This window comes from Vitis riparia, chromosome 15, assembly GCF_004353265.1.
Source record: "Vitis riparia cultivar Riparia Gloire de Montpellier isolate 1030 chromosome 15, EGFV_Vit.rip_1.0, whole genome shotgun sequence".
Taxonomy (NCBI): domain Eukaryota; kingdom Viridiplantae; phylum Streptophyta; class Magnoliopsida; order Vitales; family Vitaceae; genus Vitis; species Vitis riparia.
In genome coordinates, this window is record NC_048445.1 from 1,253,435 (window position 1) to 1,272,936 (window position 19,502).

The 19,502-nt window shown below is 33.0% G+C and overlaps 3 protein-coding genes across 3 annotated transcripts; all 3 read right to left on the minus strand.

Annotated features, from left to right (window-relative positions):
• Positions 1-59: 59 nt before the first annotated feature.
• Positions 60-2,328, minus strand: LOC117932568 (putative disease resistance protein At1g50180). The gene is made up of 3 exons (XM_034853846.1): positions 2,193-2,328; positions 476-1,260; positions 60-128 (listed from the first exon to the last, which is right to left on the minus strand). Exons 1-3 carry the CDS (start codon positions 2,326-2,328, stop codon positions 60-62), a joined length of 990 nt encoding a protein of 329 aa, XP_034709737.1.
• A 907-nt stretch (positions 2,329-3,235) lies between these two features.
• LOC117932569 (putative disease resistance protein At1g50180) lies at positions 3,236-5,995 on the minus strand. The gene has a single exon (XM_034853847.1). The coding sequence runs from the start codon at positions 5,993-5,995 to the stop codon at positions 3,236-3,238; it is 2,760 nt and encodes a 919-aa protein (XP_034709738.1).
• A 9,127-nt stretch (positions 5,996-15,122) lies between these two features.
• LOC117931776 (F-box/kelch-repeat protein SKIP4-like) lies at positions 15,123-18,123 on the minus strand. Its single transcript, XM_034852842.1, has 3 exons — positions 18,055-18,123; positions 16,124-16,618; positions 15,123-15,871 (listed from the first exon to the last, which is right to left on the minus strand). Exons 2-3 carry the CDS (start codon positions 16,603-16,605, stop codon positions 15,274-15,276), a joined length of 1,080 nt encoding a protein of 359 aa, XP_034708733.1. The 5' UTR covers positions 16,606-16,618; positions 18,055-18,123; the 3' UTR covers positions 15,123-15,273.
• Between the last annotated feature and the right edge of the window lie 1,379 nt (positions 18,124-19,502).

Below are 19,502 nucleotides of genomic sequence, written 5' to 3' on the forward strand. Positions count from 1 at the left end.
GGTTAGTGAGTTGCTCCACACCCAAATAACCATTCACACACTTGCTTGTTTTGGATTGGCTAGAAATCTTGCAATTCCAACAATTTAGATGTCTCAATTGCTGCAATTTCCAAATTGAATATGGTATACTGCCATAATGATATCCTAAGTCAAGACTCTGCAGATTAACCAGTCTACAAATGGACGATGGAAGCGTTACTCTACCACCTCCATTTATGCACAAGAATTTCAAGTGAATGAATTCTCCTATATCCCTTGGAAGCATATTTGTCTTTCCTAGCTCCAAAACAGTAAGTAATTTAATATGCTCTTGTAAATATCTCCAACTTTTTTTTCCTATAGTTTCACTAAATGAAACCAAAGATCTGAGTTGTGAATTATGCAAGCATTCAGAAATGTTCTTCTTCATGAGATTTTGATGAATGACAAGCCGACGAACACTAATAGGGAATGTGAAATCAATGTTTTCATGTACCTCAAAAAAATTTGCATCCTTGGCCTCTGAAATAGCGAAGTCTCGAAGGAGATCATGCATGCGACAAGACTTCACTCTTCCATCTACCCTTCGTTTAGCTACTTGAATCAAACTTCTATGGATCAACTCGTGCATGTAGTCTTCGGCTATGTCTTCCAGTGTTTCTTTTCCCCTTCTCTGTATAAAGCCTTCAGCCAGCCACAAACGGATCAACTTACTTGCCTCAATCTCAGAATCCTCTGGAAAAATCCCACAATATAGAAAACAAGACTTCAAGTAATAGGGCAAGTCATTGTAACTTAAAGCAAGAATTCCCATGCACGATTCAGGGCCTTGATCTAGATGCCACTCTATACTTGCAAGCACTTTCTCCCATGATGGTTTTGTCTTCTCTTTTGTGGACAGTAAGCCTCCTAAGACCACAACCGCAAGAGGCAAACCTTTGCATTTTGCCACAATTTTCTTTCCCGGTTCCTCTAACTCCCTACTTAGAGTATGAGGTGTGCTTGTTCCTTGAAATGTTTTTTTGAGAAAAAACTGCCAACTCTTCTCATCATTCATGAGACGATGTTCATAGATAAATGTTTGTGAAGTGGCATGCAGAGCGATTTCTTTATTACGAGTAGTGATTAAAACTTTGCTCCCATCCTTGGCCTCAGGAAAATGTAAGCGCAAGCGACTCCAAACTTCACTGCTCCGTACATCATCCATGACTATCAAGTACTTCTTCTCCTTCAGGTATTCACAAAGCTTCTCGCCAAGCTCACTCTCTCTCATCTTTATCACTGAGAAACATAAAATGATTGGCAATATCGAGCAAAATTTCTCTTGCTCTGAGCAAAAAATAAAAAATAACTAAAAAATGTTTTTTGAAAATACTCAGTTTTTTATTCTTAAAAATAGAAAACAAAAAACTATTTTTAATTATTAAATGTGTTTTTTGTATTTTGTGTTCTAAGCTCTAATGAACAGAAAATTGTTTTCAAATACAGTTCCGAACATGCCCTAACCAATCTTTTTGTGGACGATGAAAGCATTGCTTTGTGACATCCCTTCATGCACAAGAATCTCAGGTGGATGAGTTCCCTACTTCCCCTAGGAGCATATAACAATTATATGTTTCACTTAGGTCCAAAATATTAAGTAATTTAATATGCCCTTGCAAAGATTCCCAACTTCTTCTTCCTTTTTCTTTTTCTTTTTTTGGTAAAAGTTCACCACATAAAACCAAAGATCGAAGTTGTGAATTCTGCAAGTGTTGAGAAATGTTATTTTTAGTAAGATGTTGATGAATGATAAGCCAAAAAAGACTAACACATAATGTGAACTCGACGTTTTCATCTACCTCAAAAAGTCATGTATCTTTGGCCTTTGAAATGACGATCATGTATACGACAAGACTTCACTCTTTCATCTAACTTTCGTTGAATCACTTGAATCAATAGATTTGTGATTAATAGATTATTTCTTAAGAGTATCTTTTAAAATTAATAGATTTGTGAACTATTAATCTAAACATTAAATCTTATTGATTTTGGAGTCTTTTTGTTTAATAAGAAAAAAAAAATGATCTATGAAAGAAATAACGTTACGAATATATGATCAATATTTATTCATAAATTTTTTATTAATTTTATTATTATTTTAATTTTAAATTGTTTTTAAAATTATCTAGATTAATTAAAAATAAGTCGCGGTTGATTTAAAGTTTATTTGCCCAAGAAGAGGCGCATCCACTCCAGCCCGTTGCTCGGCAACTTTATATGGCCTTCTACTTGCCCAAATATAGAAGCTTCCTGTAAAACCAAGTTGCTCGACTTCTCTAAATAGAAGGCAACAGTGCTTTCTGCCATTTTTGAGCTACTCTTCGGAAAGAAAACATGTTAATGCAATCTTAACACAGTGGGTTCCCGATTGCTGGAAAATTTATTTGAAGATTAGAAGTCTCATTCAAAGAGAGAATGAAGACAGGAAAAATCAATGGCATCTATGGTGGTTAACTGTATTGGGCTGAACCTAATTGGGCTTAAAAATACTGGCCCAGGTCCAAGCAAAAGCATAACCATATTTCAATCTGCACATGGGCCCAACTCGTGCTTAGGAACAACTCATTTCAATGGGTTCTTGAAAACATGAATACAAAAATAAACCCAACAATAAAGAAATATAAATAATTTTTTTTCTTTTTAATTCTTATTGAATTTAGAATAAAAATAATATTTATTGTTATTATAGGATTTAATTTTTTTATTCCTTGGTTGAATTATAAATAAAAAAATAAAAATTAGAAAGAAAACTAAAAGAATAGGTGTGGTGCTTTTATAATCCATTGATTTAGAAATTTGTTGTCCGACTTATCCTCCTATGAATTAAAAGAGAATTTTGGCCAAAGAAAAAATAATGCATGATTAAATGAAAACAAATAAAAAGGAAATTGAGATTCAATATCCATAAATCATTTCATGTCAAGACAAACTTACGAAATTTTATCACTTCAAAAATTAAAAACAAGAAAAATATACAAATTTGAAAACCACGGCAAAGTAGGAACAAAAAAGAAATTAAAAACAAACATACTTGAGAACAAGCAACCACGACACATGGCCTTCATCTCTCGGGTACTTGTGAGAATGTGGGTGGCAAATTCCAATACATGAAACCAAGGAAGGCCTTCTTTGTAGACACAGCCGAAGTTGTCCCCCAGTCTTTCAGGAATATGGCAATTGACATGTCTAAGCTTCTTTAAGCTTAAAATAAGCTTTAGCACATGATTTTACGAAGCTTATTCCAATCTTCTCCCCCGGCTTCTTCAATCTCTTTAATTGATTCGCGGCATGATAGCCCTTCCAATGATAATTTCTCAAGATTTGTCAATTGTAACAATCCATAAGGAAGCTTTTTCATTTCATCACAACTCAAAATGTCTAGGGTTTTCAGACTACTCATTGCTCCTTCCTTGACTGTCAGTTCCTCCAATTTATTTAATCTGTACAATTCTAAGCTTTCAAGTTGAAGGAACCCTTCAGAAGAACATATCATTTTTCTTCCAACATAAGCATCCAAAGATAATCCAAGCATTCTCAATGATGGCAACTTCTCTAGAATCATCATTGGATCATCTCTTAACTCACATGCCCACAATTCGAGTTTGAGGAGGTTTGGAGGGTAAAATTCAAATCGCTCCGGTAATTTTTCAAACTTCCCTCCCAAACATAATTCATAAAGATAGGCGTGGCTTGAGAAAGGCTCGAGTCCTGGGAATAATGTTTTCTCCTCAATGACATTCTTCTGCCGCTCTAATCCAAGGTGATTTAACAATCTTTTCTTTGAATACTTTTTAATGCCCAAAGTCAAGGTTTGAAGAGCAGTTAATTTAGTAATGGACTCAAAAAACCCCTTCTTCAAATAGGGAGTCAACAACCCACCTAAACACAAATTCCGAAGTTGGGTTAATTTTCCCAGGCCATCTCCCTCCAACCAACTCCCCCCCGTTAAAGCTAATGTTTGAAGGTTAGTGAGTTGCTCCACACCCAAATAACCATTCACACACTTGCTTGTTTTGAATTGGCTAGAAACCTTGCAAAACCGACAATTTAGATGTCTCAATTGCTGCAATTTCCAAATTGAATATGGTATACTGCCAGAAGCATATCCTAAGTCAAGACTCTGCAGATTAACCAGTCTACAAATGGACGATGGAAGCGTTACTCTACCAAATCCATTTATGCACAAGAATTTCAAGTGAATGAGTTCTCCTATGTCCCTTGGAAGCATATTTGTCTTTCCTAGCTCCAAAACAGTAAGTAATTTAATATGCTCTTGTAAATATCTCCAACTTTTTTGCTCTATAGTTTCACTAAATGAAACCAAAGATCTGAGTTGTGAATTATGCAAGCATTGAGAAATGTTCTTCTTCATGAGATTTTGATGAATGACAAGCCGACGAACACTAATAGGGAATGTGAAATCAATGTTTTCATGTACCTCAAAAAAATTTGCATCCTTGGCCTCTAAAACAGCGAGGTCTCGAAGGAGATCATGCATGCGACAAGACTCCACTCCTCCATCTACCCTTCGTTCAGCCACTTGAATCAAACTTCTATGGATCAACTCGTGCATGTAGTCTTCGGCTATGTCTTCCAGTGTTTCTTTTCCCCTTCTCTGTATAAAGCCTTCAGCCAGCCACAAACGGATCAACTTACTTGCCTCAATCTCAGAATCCTCTGGAAAAATCCCACAATAAAGAAAACAAGACTTCAAGTAATAGGGCAAGTCATTGTAACTTAAAGCAAGAATTCCCATGCACGATTCAGGGCCTTGATCCAGATACCACTCAATACTTGCAAGCACTTTCTCCCATGATGGTTGTGTCTTCTCTTTTGTGGACAGTAAGCCTCCTAAGACCACAACCGCAAGAGGCAAACCTTTGCATTTTGCCACAATTTTCTTTCCCGGTTCCTCTAACTCCCTACTTAGAGTATGAGGTGTGCTTGTTCCTTGAAAAGTTTTTTTGAGAAAAAGCTGCCAACTCTCATCATCATTCATCAGACGAAGTTCATAGATAAATGCTTGTGAAGTGGCATGCAGAGCGATTTCTTTATTACGAGTAGTGATCAAAACTTTGCTTCCATCCTTAGCCTCGGGAAGATGTGAGCGCAAGCGACTCCAAACTTCACTGCTCCATACATCATCCATGACTACCAAGTACTTCTTCTCCTTCAGGTATTCACAAAGCTTCTCGCCAAGCTCACTCTCTCTCATCTCTTTTTCTTTTTCACTGAGAGACATAAAATGATTGGCAATATCGAGCAAAATTTCTCTTGCTCTGAACTCTTGAGACACATAAACCCAAGCTTTACAATCAAAGTGTTGTTGGACATCCCTTTGATTATAAACTTTCTTGGCGAGAGTTGTCTTGCCTAGGCCGCCCATCCCCACGATGGACACCACTGATATCCGCGTCTCTTCCTTCATCAGCATCTGCTTCACCTCTTCGGTGCCATCTTCGATCCCCACTACATCGCTCTCTTCAACTACTGGGGGCCGCTTCTCCTTGTGCGCCGCAACCTGATCAGTCGTGGATGAGCTGGAAGCCACTAGATCTCCAAGACCATACTTGGATCTATTAGCCATAATCGCCCCAATCATCACATTTATATCTTTCACACGACTGTCAAGCTCGTGGATGAAGGGTAACTTGTCAGCGAATCCTACGCAAGTAGGTAGGCACTTGAGGAGCTTGAGGGTGTTGAGTCTTCGCTGGCGATGATCCATGTTGACGATGAATTCGTCGATGACATCTTCAGCGTCATGGGTTGCGTTTCTAATCTGATTCACCCACAGCTTGATTCTTTCGTCGTATATGCGCTTTGAATCCGCATCCTTCAGGAAGAGGCGCATCCACTCCAGCTCGTTGCGCAGCAGCTTTATCTGGCATTCTACTTGCCCAAATACAGAAGCTTCCTGTAAAATCAAGTTGCTCAACTTCTCCGCAAAGAAGGTAACAGTGCCTTCTGCCATTTTTGAGCTACTCTTCGGAAAGAAAACTTGTTAATGCAATCTTAACACGATGGGTTCCCGATTGCTGGAAAATGTATTTGAAGTTAAGAAGTCCCATTCAAAGAGAGAATGAAGACAGCGGGCTTTTCAAGTCTTGTTTGAATTAAAATGTATTTATTTAATAATAAATTTCGAAAAACATAATCTTAGAATTCAAAAATGGTAATCCATTTTTAATCATGAATTTTTTATATTAATAGGATAAGTGTTTGGGTTTAAAATTATTTTTAAAATTTATTAGACCCTTTTCCGATAATTGCTCTCATGTGGACAGATAAAGTTTTCTTGGACAAAGAGAAAGCAAAAGAATAAAAAAAATAAAAGTGAAGGTGATTGCCATTATGACATGGATTCCTCGTTATCGAAGTAAGATAAACTTATACTCCCGTGATTTCCAAAGAAATAGAAAATAAATGTTGTCACGTTTAAATGTTTTTTTAATAATTAAAAAAAGATGATGATAAAAGTGGATCTGAACCGTTGGTCCAAGGTTGGTAAATAAAGATTATAAAAAAAAAAAAAAGTATATATAAAAGTAAAATAATATAAAGGAGGACCATCCTAGAGATGAATAAATTTTCTTAAAAGAAGATATAAAGGTGAGTAATGGGATATAATGGTCATTATTAGATTAGTGTGAACTGTTTACTTTTATCATTTTATGAATAAAATAATGATTTCATTTCTTTATGAAAAAATCAAAAGCAAAAAAGTTTAAAAATTCATATAGTGGGAATAAATATAGGGAAGAAAAAAAGGCATCTATGGTGGGTTTGGTACATGGTCGATGCACATGCATGATGCACCTCAACTTCATATACTATGGCAACTTCTTTAGAATCATCATTGGATCATTTCTTAATTCACATTCTATCCAAGTGAATTTGAGGAGATTCAGAGGGTAGAATTCAATTTGGTGAGTAGCTTCTGTTGAGGCCTCGTATTCTCAGCAATCCACGTAGTTGCCAAATGGATAAATATACGATCTCAACGAATACAAATTCTTGATTCAGTTGTTCCTGCAAAAGGCGTCCGGACAGGGTGTCCGGACACACCCTCCGATGGTTTTGTCAGCCATGGAAAGAGAGATAAAAGCAGATGGCACAGTTGGCCTTTTACTAGGTATTGAGAAGCTTACCTTCTTCTTTGTGCGAAGGTTCATATATATACCATTTAGAAACTCTCTCTCCTCCATAAATGATGGAAGGCTTTTTGGTTTACCATGATTGCCACTAGGTGGTGGCAGGGACATCCTCATCCTACGAACGGCTGTCAGAGATCGTGGGAAGTGACTAGCTGTCACTTCTGTCTTTTCACTCTTCAGGTATCGGAATATGATTTGTGACAGGATGTCAGAATGACGTAGTGAGGCACGCTTAGTTTGGCCAGTGATCCGGATGAACATATCCGGGTGGAATATGAAAGGTCGCCGGATGAGTAATGGCGGTGGTCCGGGATGAACGTATCCGGGTGGAATATGAAAGGTCGCCAGATGAGTGATGGCGGTGGTCCGGATAGGAAAGCGCGCCATGTGTACTCTTGGGGAAATCCGGATGTGGATACTCCGGGTAGGATCACGTGCCACGTGTCGTCAGGGGACGTGTGCCACGTGTCATCAGGGATGGGTCCCTACAGCTTCCACACCCAAGTCACCATTCACACGCTTACTTATTTTGTATTGGCTTCAAACCTTGCCAGAATGACAATTTAGATATCACAATTGCTTCAATTTGTAAATTGAATAAACTACATTAGGAACAAGCCTCTAAGACTTTGCAGGTTAAGAGCCTATTTGATAACTATTTTCAAAAATGATTCTAAAAAATGGTTTTTTAGAATAGTTTTTGAAAATTATTGTTTAATACCTAAAATATTTTTAATATTTTAAAAATTAATTTGTCTGTTTAATGTTTTATTTTTAATTAAAAATGGTTTTTTAGAATAGTTTTTGAAAATTATTATTTAATACCTAAAATATTTTAATATTTTAAAAATTAATTTGTATATTTAATGTTTTACTTTTAATTATTTTACTTGCTTGTATACTTATTTCTTAAAATAATCTTAAAAAAAAGAGGTGCAAATAAAAATAATAATAATTAAAAGATATTTTTTGAAAATATTATTTTTTATTCTTAAAAACAGAACACAAAAAATAGTTTTAGATTGTTTAAGATGTTTTATTTTATTTTATATTCTAGTGAACAAAAACTGTTTTTAATACCGTTCCCAAACATGTCCTAATCAATCTTTATATGTGGATGATGAAAGCATTACTTTGTGACATCCCTTCATGCACAAGAATCTCGGTGGATGAGTTCTCCTATTTCCCCTGCGAGCATATAACAATTATATGTTTCGCTTAGGTCCAAAACATTAAGTAATTTAATATGCTCTTGCAAAGATTCCCAACTTTTTTTTTGTTTTTGGTAAAAGTTCACTACATAAAACCAAAGATTGAAGTTGTGAATCCTGCAGGTGTTGAGAAATGTTCCTTTTAGTAAGATGTTGATGAACGATAAGCCAAAGAAGACTAACACGCAATGTGAAATCAATGTTTTCATGTACCTCAAAAAGTCATGTATCTTTGGCCTCTGAGATGGCAAGGTCCCGGAGGAGATCATGTATGCAACAAGACTTCACTCTTCCGTCTAATATTCATATCCTCCCATTTCTCCACTTCTTTGATGCTTTTAAAAATATTGAGACTTTGTATTACTTGAATATTGTTTTAATGTGTTCATTATACTTAAGGGATGTTGAAATGATATCCGAAAAAATCATACTTCAAAAATACTAAAAAATTATGAAGAATTCTCATATTTTTCGTACCCTCTCATTTCTCCACTTCTTTGATACTTTTAAAAAAATTTTGGGACTTCACGTGGCTTTGATATTATTTAAATAAGTTCATTACACTTATGTAGTGGTCAAATAAATTCCGAAAAAATCAAAATCAAAAAATATTAAAAAATTAACAAAGGTACGAAGAATGTGAGGAATCCTCACATTCTTCGTACACTTCCAATTCTCCACTTTTTTGAATTTTTTTAAAAAAATTAGGGACTTCATATGACTTGAATATTGTTTAAATAAGTTAATTGTACTTAGGGGTGTTTAATGGGTGAAAAAAATAATCATAATCCAAAAATACTATATAATTAGTATGGGGATAAGAATTTGAGATTCTCTATTCTCTACTTTTTTTTAAGCCTTTAAAAGTTTTTGAAAAATCAAAATGATACAAAATTAGTGAGGAGTGTGAAATTCCATATTGTTACTAATTATATTTATTTTATGTATTTTTAATATTTTGAACCAATATTTTATGTAATTAAATGCAAATTACAATAATTATTTTATTAATACAATTTTAGATTGAGTATATAGTTATCTTAATGTTTGAGCAATGTATACTTATTTTAATTTTTTTTTTCATTTTTTAATAGAAATCTACTTGCAATTCATTGAAATTATTATATTATTTTATTTTTTTACTTCTAAAACCAATTATATTACTTTTTTCATTTTCAATATTCATCCCGTTTTTTCCACAAATAATTTTAATTAAAAATTAAATAAATTAACTAACTCTCAATTTATAAATTTTGTTATAGATTTATTTGTTTACAATATTTAGTTTTTTTTTTCCTTCAGCTCCTCGGTTTATCACTTTATATTACAAAATAAAATAAATTTTAATTTTTTTTGTAGAAATTTTGTATTTTTTAAAATTATGTAATATTTTTTCATTTTTATAAAAGTATTCATCATAATGGATGTCGTAAAGAATTAAAACTTTTGTTGCATTGGATTATTTTATTTTATTTTATTTTATTTTATTTTGGCATGGAGTTGACGGTTGGTAACCACATAGCAAGTTTTTTTTTTTCTTTTTATTTACAAACCTAACATGTGGCAAAATGCCATTGGTGAAGGATTGGAGGTATGGTATCGAAAAGCATATATGGGTACCCAAGCATGATCCTTTCCGATAATTGCTCTGATGTGGACAGATAAAGTTTTCTCGGACAAAGAGAAAGCAAAAGAATAAAAAAATAAAAGTAGAGGTGATTGCAATTATGACATGGATTCCACCTTATCAAAGGATTGGACGTATGGTACCGAAAAGCATATATGGGTACCCAAGCATGAGCCTTTCCAATAATTGCTCTCATGTGGACAGCTAAAGTTTTCTTGGACAAAGAGAAAGCAAAAGAATAAAAAAATAAAAGTGAAGGTGATTGCTATTATGACATGGATTCCACCTTATCAAATGATTTCCAAAGAAATAGAAAATAAATGTTGTCAGTTTAAATGTTTTTTTAATAATTAAAAAAAGATGATGATAAAAGTGGATCTGAACCGTTGGGCCAAGGTTGGTAAATAAAGATTAAAAAATATATATATACAAAAGTAAAATAATATTAAGGAGGGTCCTAGCAAAATAACGATAGAAAAAGAAGCAACTCCTAGGGATGAATACATTTTCACAAAAGAAGATATAAAGGTGGGTAATGAGATATAATGGTCATTATTAGACTAGTGTGAACTGTTTACTTTTATCATTTTATGAATAAAATAATGATTTCATTCTTTTACGAAAAAATCAAAAGCAAAAAAGTTTAAAGATTCATATTGTGGGAATAAATATAGGGAAGAAAAAAAGGCACCTATGGTGGGTTAGGTACATGGTCGATGCACATGCATGATGCACCTCAACTTCATTTCTTAATTCACATTCTATCCAAGTGAATTTGAGGAGGTTCGGAGGGTAGAATTCGATTTGGTGAGTAGCTCCACACCCAAGTCACCATTCACACGCTTACTTATTTTGGATTGGCTTCAAACCTTGCCATAATGACAATTTAGATATCACAATTGCTTCAATTTGCAACTTGAATAAACTAGATTAGGAACACACTTCTAGGACTTTGCAGGTTAAGAGCCTGTTTATAACTATTTTAAAAAATGATTCTAAAAAATAATTTTTTAAAATAGTTTTTGAAAATTATTGTTTGATACCTAAAATATTTTTAATATTTTTAAAAATAATTTGTATATTTAATATTTTATTTTTAATTATTTTACATGCTTGTATATTTAATTTTTTAAAATAATCTTCAAAAAATGCAAACAAAAAAAATAAAATAATTAAAAGATTTTTTTGAAAACATTATTTTTTATTCTTAAAAACAGAAAACAAAAATATTTTTCTTTTATGGTTTAACATGTTTTTTATATTTTATATTCTAACAAACAAAAACTGTTTTTAATACCGTTTCCAAACATGCCCTAACCAATCTTTATATGTGGATGATGAAAGCATTACTTTGTGACATCCCTTCATGCACAAGAATCTCAGGTGGATGAGTTCTCCTAATTCCACTGAGAGCGTATAACAGTTATATGTTTCACTTAGGTCCAAAACATTAAGGCTATGTTTGGTTCCTAAAAAATATTAAGGAAAGAAAAAAAATGTAAAAGAAAATTATTTTTTCATGTTTAGTTGTCTTATGAAAAATATAAAATAAAATAAATATAATTAAAATTAATTAAAAACTTATGTATTTTTAAATTATTTAATATTTATATTAATGAGTTAAAATAAATAAAAATGAGTTTGAAATAATAAAAAAATAATTTATTGACTTTTAATCTAGTTTTTATTTTCCTTCTACATTTCTTTTCTTTCCCTTGCATTTTCTCTCAAATTTTATGAACCAAACATAGCCTAAGTAATTTAATATGCTCTTGCAACCCAACTTTTTCTTTTTTTGGGGTGTAAAAGTTCACTACATAAAACCAAAGATCGAAGTTGTGAATCCTGCAAGTGTTAAGAAATGTTATTTTTAGTAAGATGTTGATGAATGATAAGCCAGAGAAAGACTAACACGAAATGTGAAATCAATGTTTTCATGTACCTCAAAAAGTCGTGTATCTTTGGCCTCTTAGATGGCGAGGTCCCCAAGGAGATCATGTATGCGACAAGACTTCACTCTTCCATCTATCATTCGTTGAACCACGTGAATCAAACATCTATGAATTAACTCGTCTAAGTAATCTTCGACTATGTCTTCTAATGTTTGCTTTTCCCCATTTTTGTACAGAGCCTTCAGCTGGTCAAAAACGAATCAACTTACTTGCCCTGACCTCATAAGTCCTCTGGGAAAATCCCGCAACAAAGAAAACATGACTTCAAGTAACAGGGAAGTCATTGTAACTTAAAGCAAGAATTCCCATACATGATTTGGGGCCTTGATTTAGATGAAAATCTATACTCTCAAGTATTTTCTGCCATGATGATCGTGTCTTCTCTTTCATCGATGATAAGCCCCCTAACACCACAATCGCACGAGGCAAACCTTTGCATTGCGCTATAATTTTTTTCCCTGTTCCTCTCTCTAGAGGACAAAGAGCCATTGTACTTCTCCCCCCAAAAGTTTTCTTGAGAACGAGCTGCCAACTCTCATCCTTATCCATAAAACCAAGGTTATAGATAAATGCTTGTGAATTGGTGGCATGCAGAGCAATTTCATCATTGCGCAAGCTGCTCCATGCATCATCCATAACAACCGAGCACTTCTTGTGCTTCAGGAATTCACAAAGCTTCCTACCAAGCTTAGCCTCTCCAATCTCTTTCATTTCTTTTTCTTTTTTTTTCTTTTTCAGTGGGAGACACGACACAAATAATATTCCGTGTTGAAGATGAACTCATCGATGACATCTTCAGCATCATGGGCTACCTCTCTGATCGGCTCCACCCACAGCTTGATTCTTTCATCGTACATGCATTTTGAATCCACACCCTTCAGGAAGAGGCGCATCCATTTCAGCCCATTTTGCAACAGCTTCACCTGGCCTTCTACTTCTCCCAATAGAGAAGCTTCTTATACAACCAAGTTGCTCAATTTCTCTAGGACGAACTTAACACATCTTTCTGCCATTTCTTTTTTCACAACTCTTCTCTCTCTGGGTGCTAACAAGAGGCAAAGGAAGCCCTTGTGCTCCAAAGAGAAGGAAGATGATTTGTTTGGACTCCACAGCCCAGGATTCTCCTCCTTTAAAAGAATGAAGGAGTGGGAAGCCTTCTTCCTTTCCCCATTCTTTCCTTTGATGACCAACAATGGAGATCCCTTTCTTTTCCTCAAAATGAGACGAGGCACAAGTTCCTGTCCATTTCTTTATTCCAACACCAAACTTCATTCCCAGCTTCATACTAATTCCATTCTCAATACCGTATTCAACAGAATCAGATACAGGTCTAATCATACCAAATCATCAGCCAAAAAATTCTTATATAGCCTAACTTTTTTCCAGGTTGGGTAAATCAAGAAATGTATTTATTCATATAGGTTGGAAATATTTGAAGTAATTGAGTCAATGTGAATGAATAGAATCAATGAATGAAATGATCCCTTGGTCTAAAATATGCATGTTTCCCAACATGCCCTATCCTATCCATGTTGGCATTTTCCTTTTTCTGTTCTTTCATGCCAAGCAATGGATTTCCCTAATTCTTTTCCCAGTTCATTTCTTTACCCAGTTAATTTGCCTTGGACAAATTAAATTAGAAGCATCTGTAAGGTAATTGAGTGGGTGGAAAGGGCGGAATATTGAATGGATTTTTAGAAAGACAAAAGTGCCTAAGTTGAAGAATCAGAATAACTGTTTTAACTCTACCGAGTTCTCGATTCTTTTTTTCTTCTCACACTACAGCTTTCCCTCTGGAAAAACTGGAGAAATGCTCTTTCAACATTTTCTCTGAAAACAAACTGATTGAAGATCTCTCACTACCAATCCAATAAATTTTCAGGAAATTTGAGTCAAAATTGAAATTTTCCCATTTTAAAACAAACTTAATTGAAGATACGCCTTTTTAAATTGTATGTTCTCGAAATTTGTGTTAAACTTGAAAGTAAAGGTGCTCGATCTCCTTCAAAGACTTGACCCCCAGAAGATTACTACCAGTGTAGTGACCATCTTCAAGTGGGTGGAATTAATATCTATTTCAGTTACTCAATTTCTATTGAAGATTTTTCTTTAATACACATTAACAAGAATGTAAAAAGAGATTTCTATTTGACAACTAGAGTGTTATCATTTATGCTATGTTTAGTTCCCAAAAGTACCGAGCAACAAAAAGAGTTAAAAGGAAAATGATTTTTTTCATATTTGATTTCAATATATAAAAGATAAAAGAAAATCAAATATAATTCAAATTAATTAAAAATTGATATATTTTTAGAATATTTAATCTTTACATAAATAAAAAAAAAACAACAAATTAATTAAAAATTGATATATTTTTAGAATATTTAATCTTCACATAAAAGAAAAAAAAAACAAATTAAATGAGTTTAAAGTAATATATAAAAATAATTTATTGACTTCAACTATATTTTTTTATTTTCCTTCCATTTCTCTTTCCTTCTATTATTCCTCTTTATTTTGTTTCCTTCATATTTTTTTCCAAATTTTCCAAGAATCAAACAAAGCTATGTAAGGAATATGTTACTAAAATCCAAAAATTACTGGTTCCATTTCATTTTAACAACAAATTCACCCTTCAAAAAATTATTACAAGATCATAAATAAAACTAAAAAAATAGAAGTATATACCCCATTTAAACCTAAATATCGTAACTTCACTCAAATGTTAAGTACACCTCATCTTCCACTTCTTTAAGTTCTCTCAACACTCTTGTAAACCTAAACAAAACTTGTCCATCCATGGTTCACCAAGATAGGTTTCATGTAGGTTTTTTTATGATTGTTTTTGTTTTCATTTTTAAATTTTTTTTCTCAGTTTTTATCCCCACTATTATATTCTGGATAGTTTCTCATTGTCACACACACGTACAAACCTAGACAAATAATACATATGTAGGTATACACACATATATAAAATTGTAAGCACACGCATAAGTACGTATATACTTACGTGGCACCACAAAACAATAATGTTTAGTATAAACAAGAAAGAACTATCAACTTAACTTGTCCACAAAGGCTACACTTTAAAACAAAATTGAAACCCAAGTTCACTGTGAAAGAAGACATGAAAAGAAAAAACAAAACAGGCTCATTTTGGGTAGTATGTAAAATGATATGGAATTTGACAATATTGCATAATTTGCATTAAGTGCATAGCAATATGAGTTTTTACAAAATTACATACATTTCAACAGATTCAATCAATTAGAAATCACTTGAGCTGCCTAAGATTAGAACACAATTCAAATAGCTAAAATCTTACAGCTAATTACATCATCATCAGAAGTTAATTTGGGAATAGAAGAACTCACCATTACCCCTCCCATATTCCCCGCATTGCCAATGTCGAAAACCACAGTGCTAAGCCCCTTCCCTATGACAAAAATGCTATTCCCGATTGCAACAAGCCGACAAGGTGGACGTGTAAGAAGAGGTGACAGCCTGCCGACTGCCACCCACTTCCTACTCTCTTTCTGCCACATCATCAGCCTAGTTCCCAACCTCTGGTCCAACACATAAAGAATCCCATCTACAACAACAGCTGGACCCTGCCATCCTAACACCATGTCAGCATCAGCATGCTGCCATGTGCCATGGGATGGATTGTAAACAACTGCATACACATGAGAAGTCAAAGCAGAAGTGCCGCAGCGGATATAAATCTTCTCATCCAGAACTATGGAATCTTCAATGTCAGGCACAATGTTAGGGTCCGAGTGAGATTTCCAACTGTTTGTATGTGGGTTATAAGTATCCCAAGAATGTGGATCATTTGATTTTGAGCCTAACCCTCCAATGGCGTAGATCTTTCCATTTAGAACTTCACAAGCAAAATAGCATCTGAATGCATTGAGTCAATCAGATGACTACCAAATCACTACAAAGAACTTCTAACAAGTAATCAATTTCTTAAAATTGCATATCCAAGAGAAGGAAAACATCTTTCCTTTTATAAGAAAGTATAACTGTATTCTGTTATATTAAAGCTTACTGTTGGCAAGTGAAGTTTCATCTTAGAAAAGATTTGAATTATGAATTGTCAATGTTAGCAGTGAAGATGTCACAGAACAGAATATTTGTGAACAGGGTTACCTTGCAGTTGACAGTGGAGCTGCTTCACTCCACCGGTTTGTGGAAGCATCATAGGAGTAAACTTCATCAGTAGCATCTTCAAGCCAACCACAGCCACCCAACAGGTAAACTTTCTTTCCCAGCACTTCAAACGACATTCCTTTTCTCTTCAAGCTGCGAGGTGGAAAGCCTTCAATGAGCTTCCAAGACCTTCGTGTTGAGTAGGGATCCAACACATAACAGCAAACCCGCTCGAACTTGTCTCTGCACAAGGCATAAATCCAGGGTTCATCTAGTTTATGCTTTTGACGATAAGCATGCCACTCTTCACTGCTCACCAAGTCTCTCCATCTCCTCGAAACACATTTGAGGAGTGTATGGTACTTCCGAGGAACCCTTGCCAAGCAAATAAGAGCAATGTCATCTGGAAGCCCACATATCAGTGGTGATTGAGCTAGTTCTATTCGACTGATACCCTCTAACCCACTTTCCAGAAGTTCCATTGTGTTGATTTTCCTACAAAATACACAAAAGAATTCAACAATTTGCAGAACTGCAGGAATTATCAAATAATTTCATCCCAGGAACATTTTCTTTTCTTGATTCAAGAAAAACAGAACATTATGTTCTTTATTCTAGTAGAAGCAGACAATTTCATACCATATCTATCCCCTTACAGGATAATTTCTGGTGACAGCTTACAATGACTAATTAAAATGTGGATACCAAGAATTTAATAGAATGTTTGAAACTGTACTCAGGAAATAATGCTTTTAAAACACATTCCTGGATCCATTTCCGGAAAAGTTATGGAACAGCATGAATATTTGGGAAAATTTTCTGTTTTTGGCGGTTTCATTTTCTTAAACATAAAACAAGATACATTTTTATCCTTCTGGAAGGCAGGACCTTTAAGTAAAAATTTACAGCAAACAGTAGCCAAACTTGTTTACAAAGAATTTTCTGCACGTTCACTGTTTTTCTATTTAGTTTGGGGGACTGACTCCAAGGACAGAAAACTGACTTGAAACACATGTCCAAACAAGCATGAAGTTTCTTCTTTCTTTTATTCATTTATTTATTTTCTGGCATTGTGAATCTTGTGCTTTTAAAACAGAGGAAAACAAGCAAGATTGTAACAACCCCCTCAACAATACCCAAAAATTATGTACCGGGAAATGCCATTTTTCAATAGTCATAGGCACATAAGGAAATCACTGCTTCTTCCATGTTTCTTATTCAGATCTGAAAATAGCTTCCTATTAACCAGACATGATAATGAAATGGCTTTCTGATGAAATGATTTAATTTCAACAAGATTACATAGCAACTCGCTTTTGTAGGCAATATTGAACAAAAAATGCAAGCTACTGCATTGACATTTTTCCAGAACTGACACTAGAAGCTGAAATATCTGAGTCTCCATCTCATCAGCATTTTCAAAATTTCCCCAGAAACTGATAATAATAAGTTGGAATAACCAATTTTTTATCATCAGCATTTGTAAAATTTTCCCAGAAACCAACCATTAAAAACATTAACACCGAAGATGTTCTTGAAATTTTCCCTAAAAAAACACCAAAGAAAAAAAAAATTAAATTCCAGTAGCCAGACCTCCGCTGAAAACCCAGAACCTATTTCCAATTACTCCATTTTGGTCTACATAGCATCTGAAATGCAATCATTCAATTCTGTTTTCCCTAATAAAAACCTAGTTTCAATAGTTACTCTTACACAGTTCGTATATAAACTAAATTTCTTCAAATGAATCAAAAACCCTAATCTTAATTCCATATATGAATCATTGTACAACCAGATCAAATACAAGAAACGCAAAGATGTTTATTCAATAAATACATCAATAAACGAATTACAGATTTCAAGAAACCAACTCACAAAGAAATTGAGAGAAAAAAAATCAATACAAAGGGGAAATTTTGATGGAAACTCACCGGCGTAAATAGGCTTTGGAACCCTAGAGTTGTTCAGTCACCAATAGTTTGAGAAATAAGGTGAGGGAATAATAGCATCGCCGTTAATGTGGTTGCTTTTGTAATTGACGATTTTTTGGGGTTAAATTATAAATAACCTTAAAAATTTTCTAAACTTATGCTGAAAAATCAAAGACCTCTATTTAATTTTTATTAGCAAATTTGATACTAAATATTTTAGAAATAAAGGTCTAAAATTTTCTTGAATAAATGTGAATTTTTTTTTATTTCCAATATATTTAAAGTTTTTGCAAATTTTCCAAATTTCATTTTAAAACTAAAAGGCATTTTTCAATTATGAGAAAAATGTCTAAACAAATTTTGGAGTTTCAATTTTTTTTAAATAAATTTTAAAATAAGATATTGATGTTAATAATTTACCCATATATTATTATATTTATCAAATAAACAACTTATACATTTATTTCTTGTTATATATTATCAACATGTTTAAACTGCGAAAATTATATTTTTTGAAAAATATTTTTATTTTCTGTTTGAAAATAGTTTTAAAATGAAAATAAAAATAGAGTTGCACCCTAACTAATCTTGTATACTTAGTTTTGGCTATTAAATTTTAAAAAGTAAAAATAGATTGTCAAAAAATATTTTTGAAACCTTTTTCAAAATTTTAAATTTATGAATAAAAATTTTAAAAATAAAAGTAAAACTCAGTATATTAGCTTGTTGGTAAAGGGGAAGATAAAGCTCTTATCATCTTAAGTTATATTTAGTTTCCAAAAAAAATTGAGAGAAAGTGTAAGGGAAAGTAGAATAAAATAGAAAATAAAGAAAAATAAAAATATATATTGAATATCAATAAATTATTTTATATGCTTCATCAAATCAATTCCACTTATTTTATTTATTATATAAAGATTAAATAATATTATAATATATAAATTTTTTACTAATTTTAATTATATTTAATTTTTTTTCCATATTTTACATAATAAAACCAAATATAAAAAAAAATATTTTTTAATATTTTCTATAAACCCTTGTTGGAGAACATATCATATATTATATATTATATGCTAAAATTATAAATATATAAGTTTTTAAGAAAACTGATTGTAAAAAAGTAGTATCATACTTTACTTCTTATAATGTGTATATTGTAAGCTGAAGTGTACCCTCAACGAGGAAATGTCACATGTTGATCAGGTCGTATTCTACATGGTCCTATTCCTCTGTTGGTGGAATTTACTATTTTGTAGCTTAGAGGTGTTTGGTAAATCAATAAAATCATTTAAAGTAATTTAATAATTTAATTTAAATTATTAAATATGTTTAGTAAAATAATTTAATATTGTAATTTAAAGTTAAAAATAATTTTAAGTATTAAGTCAAACAATAAATTTATTTTTAATTCCATTTTTTTATCTTATTTGCCCAAGATTAAGAAA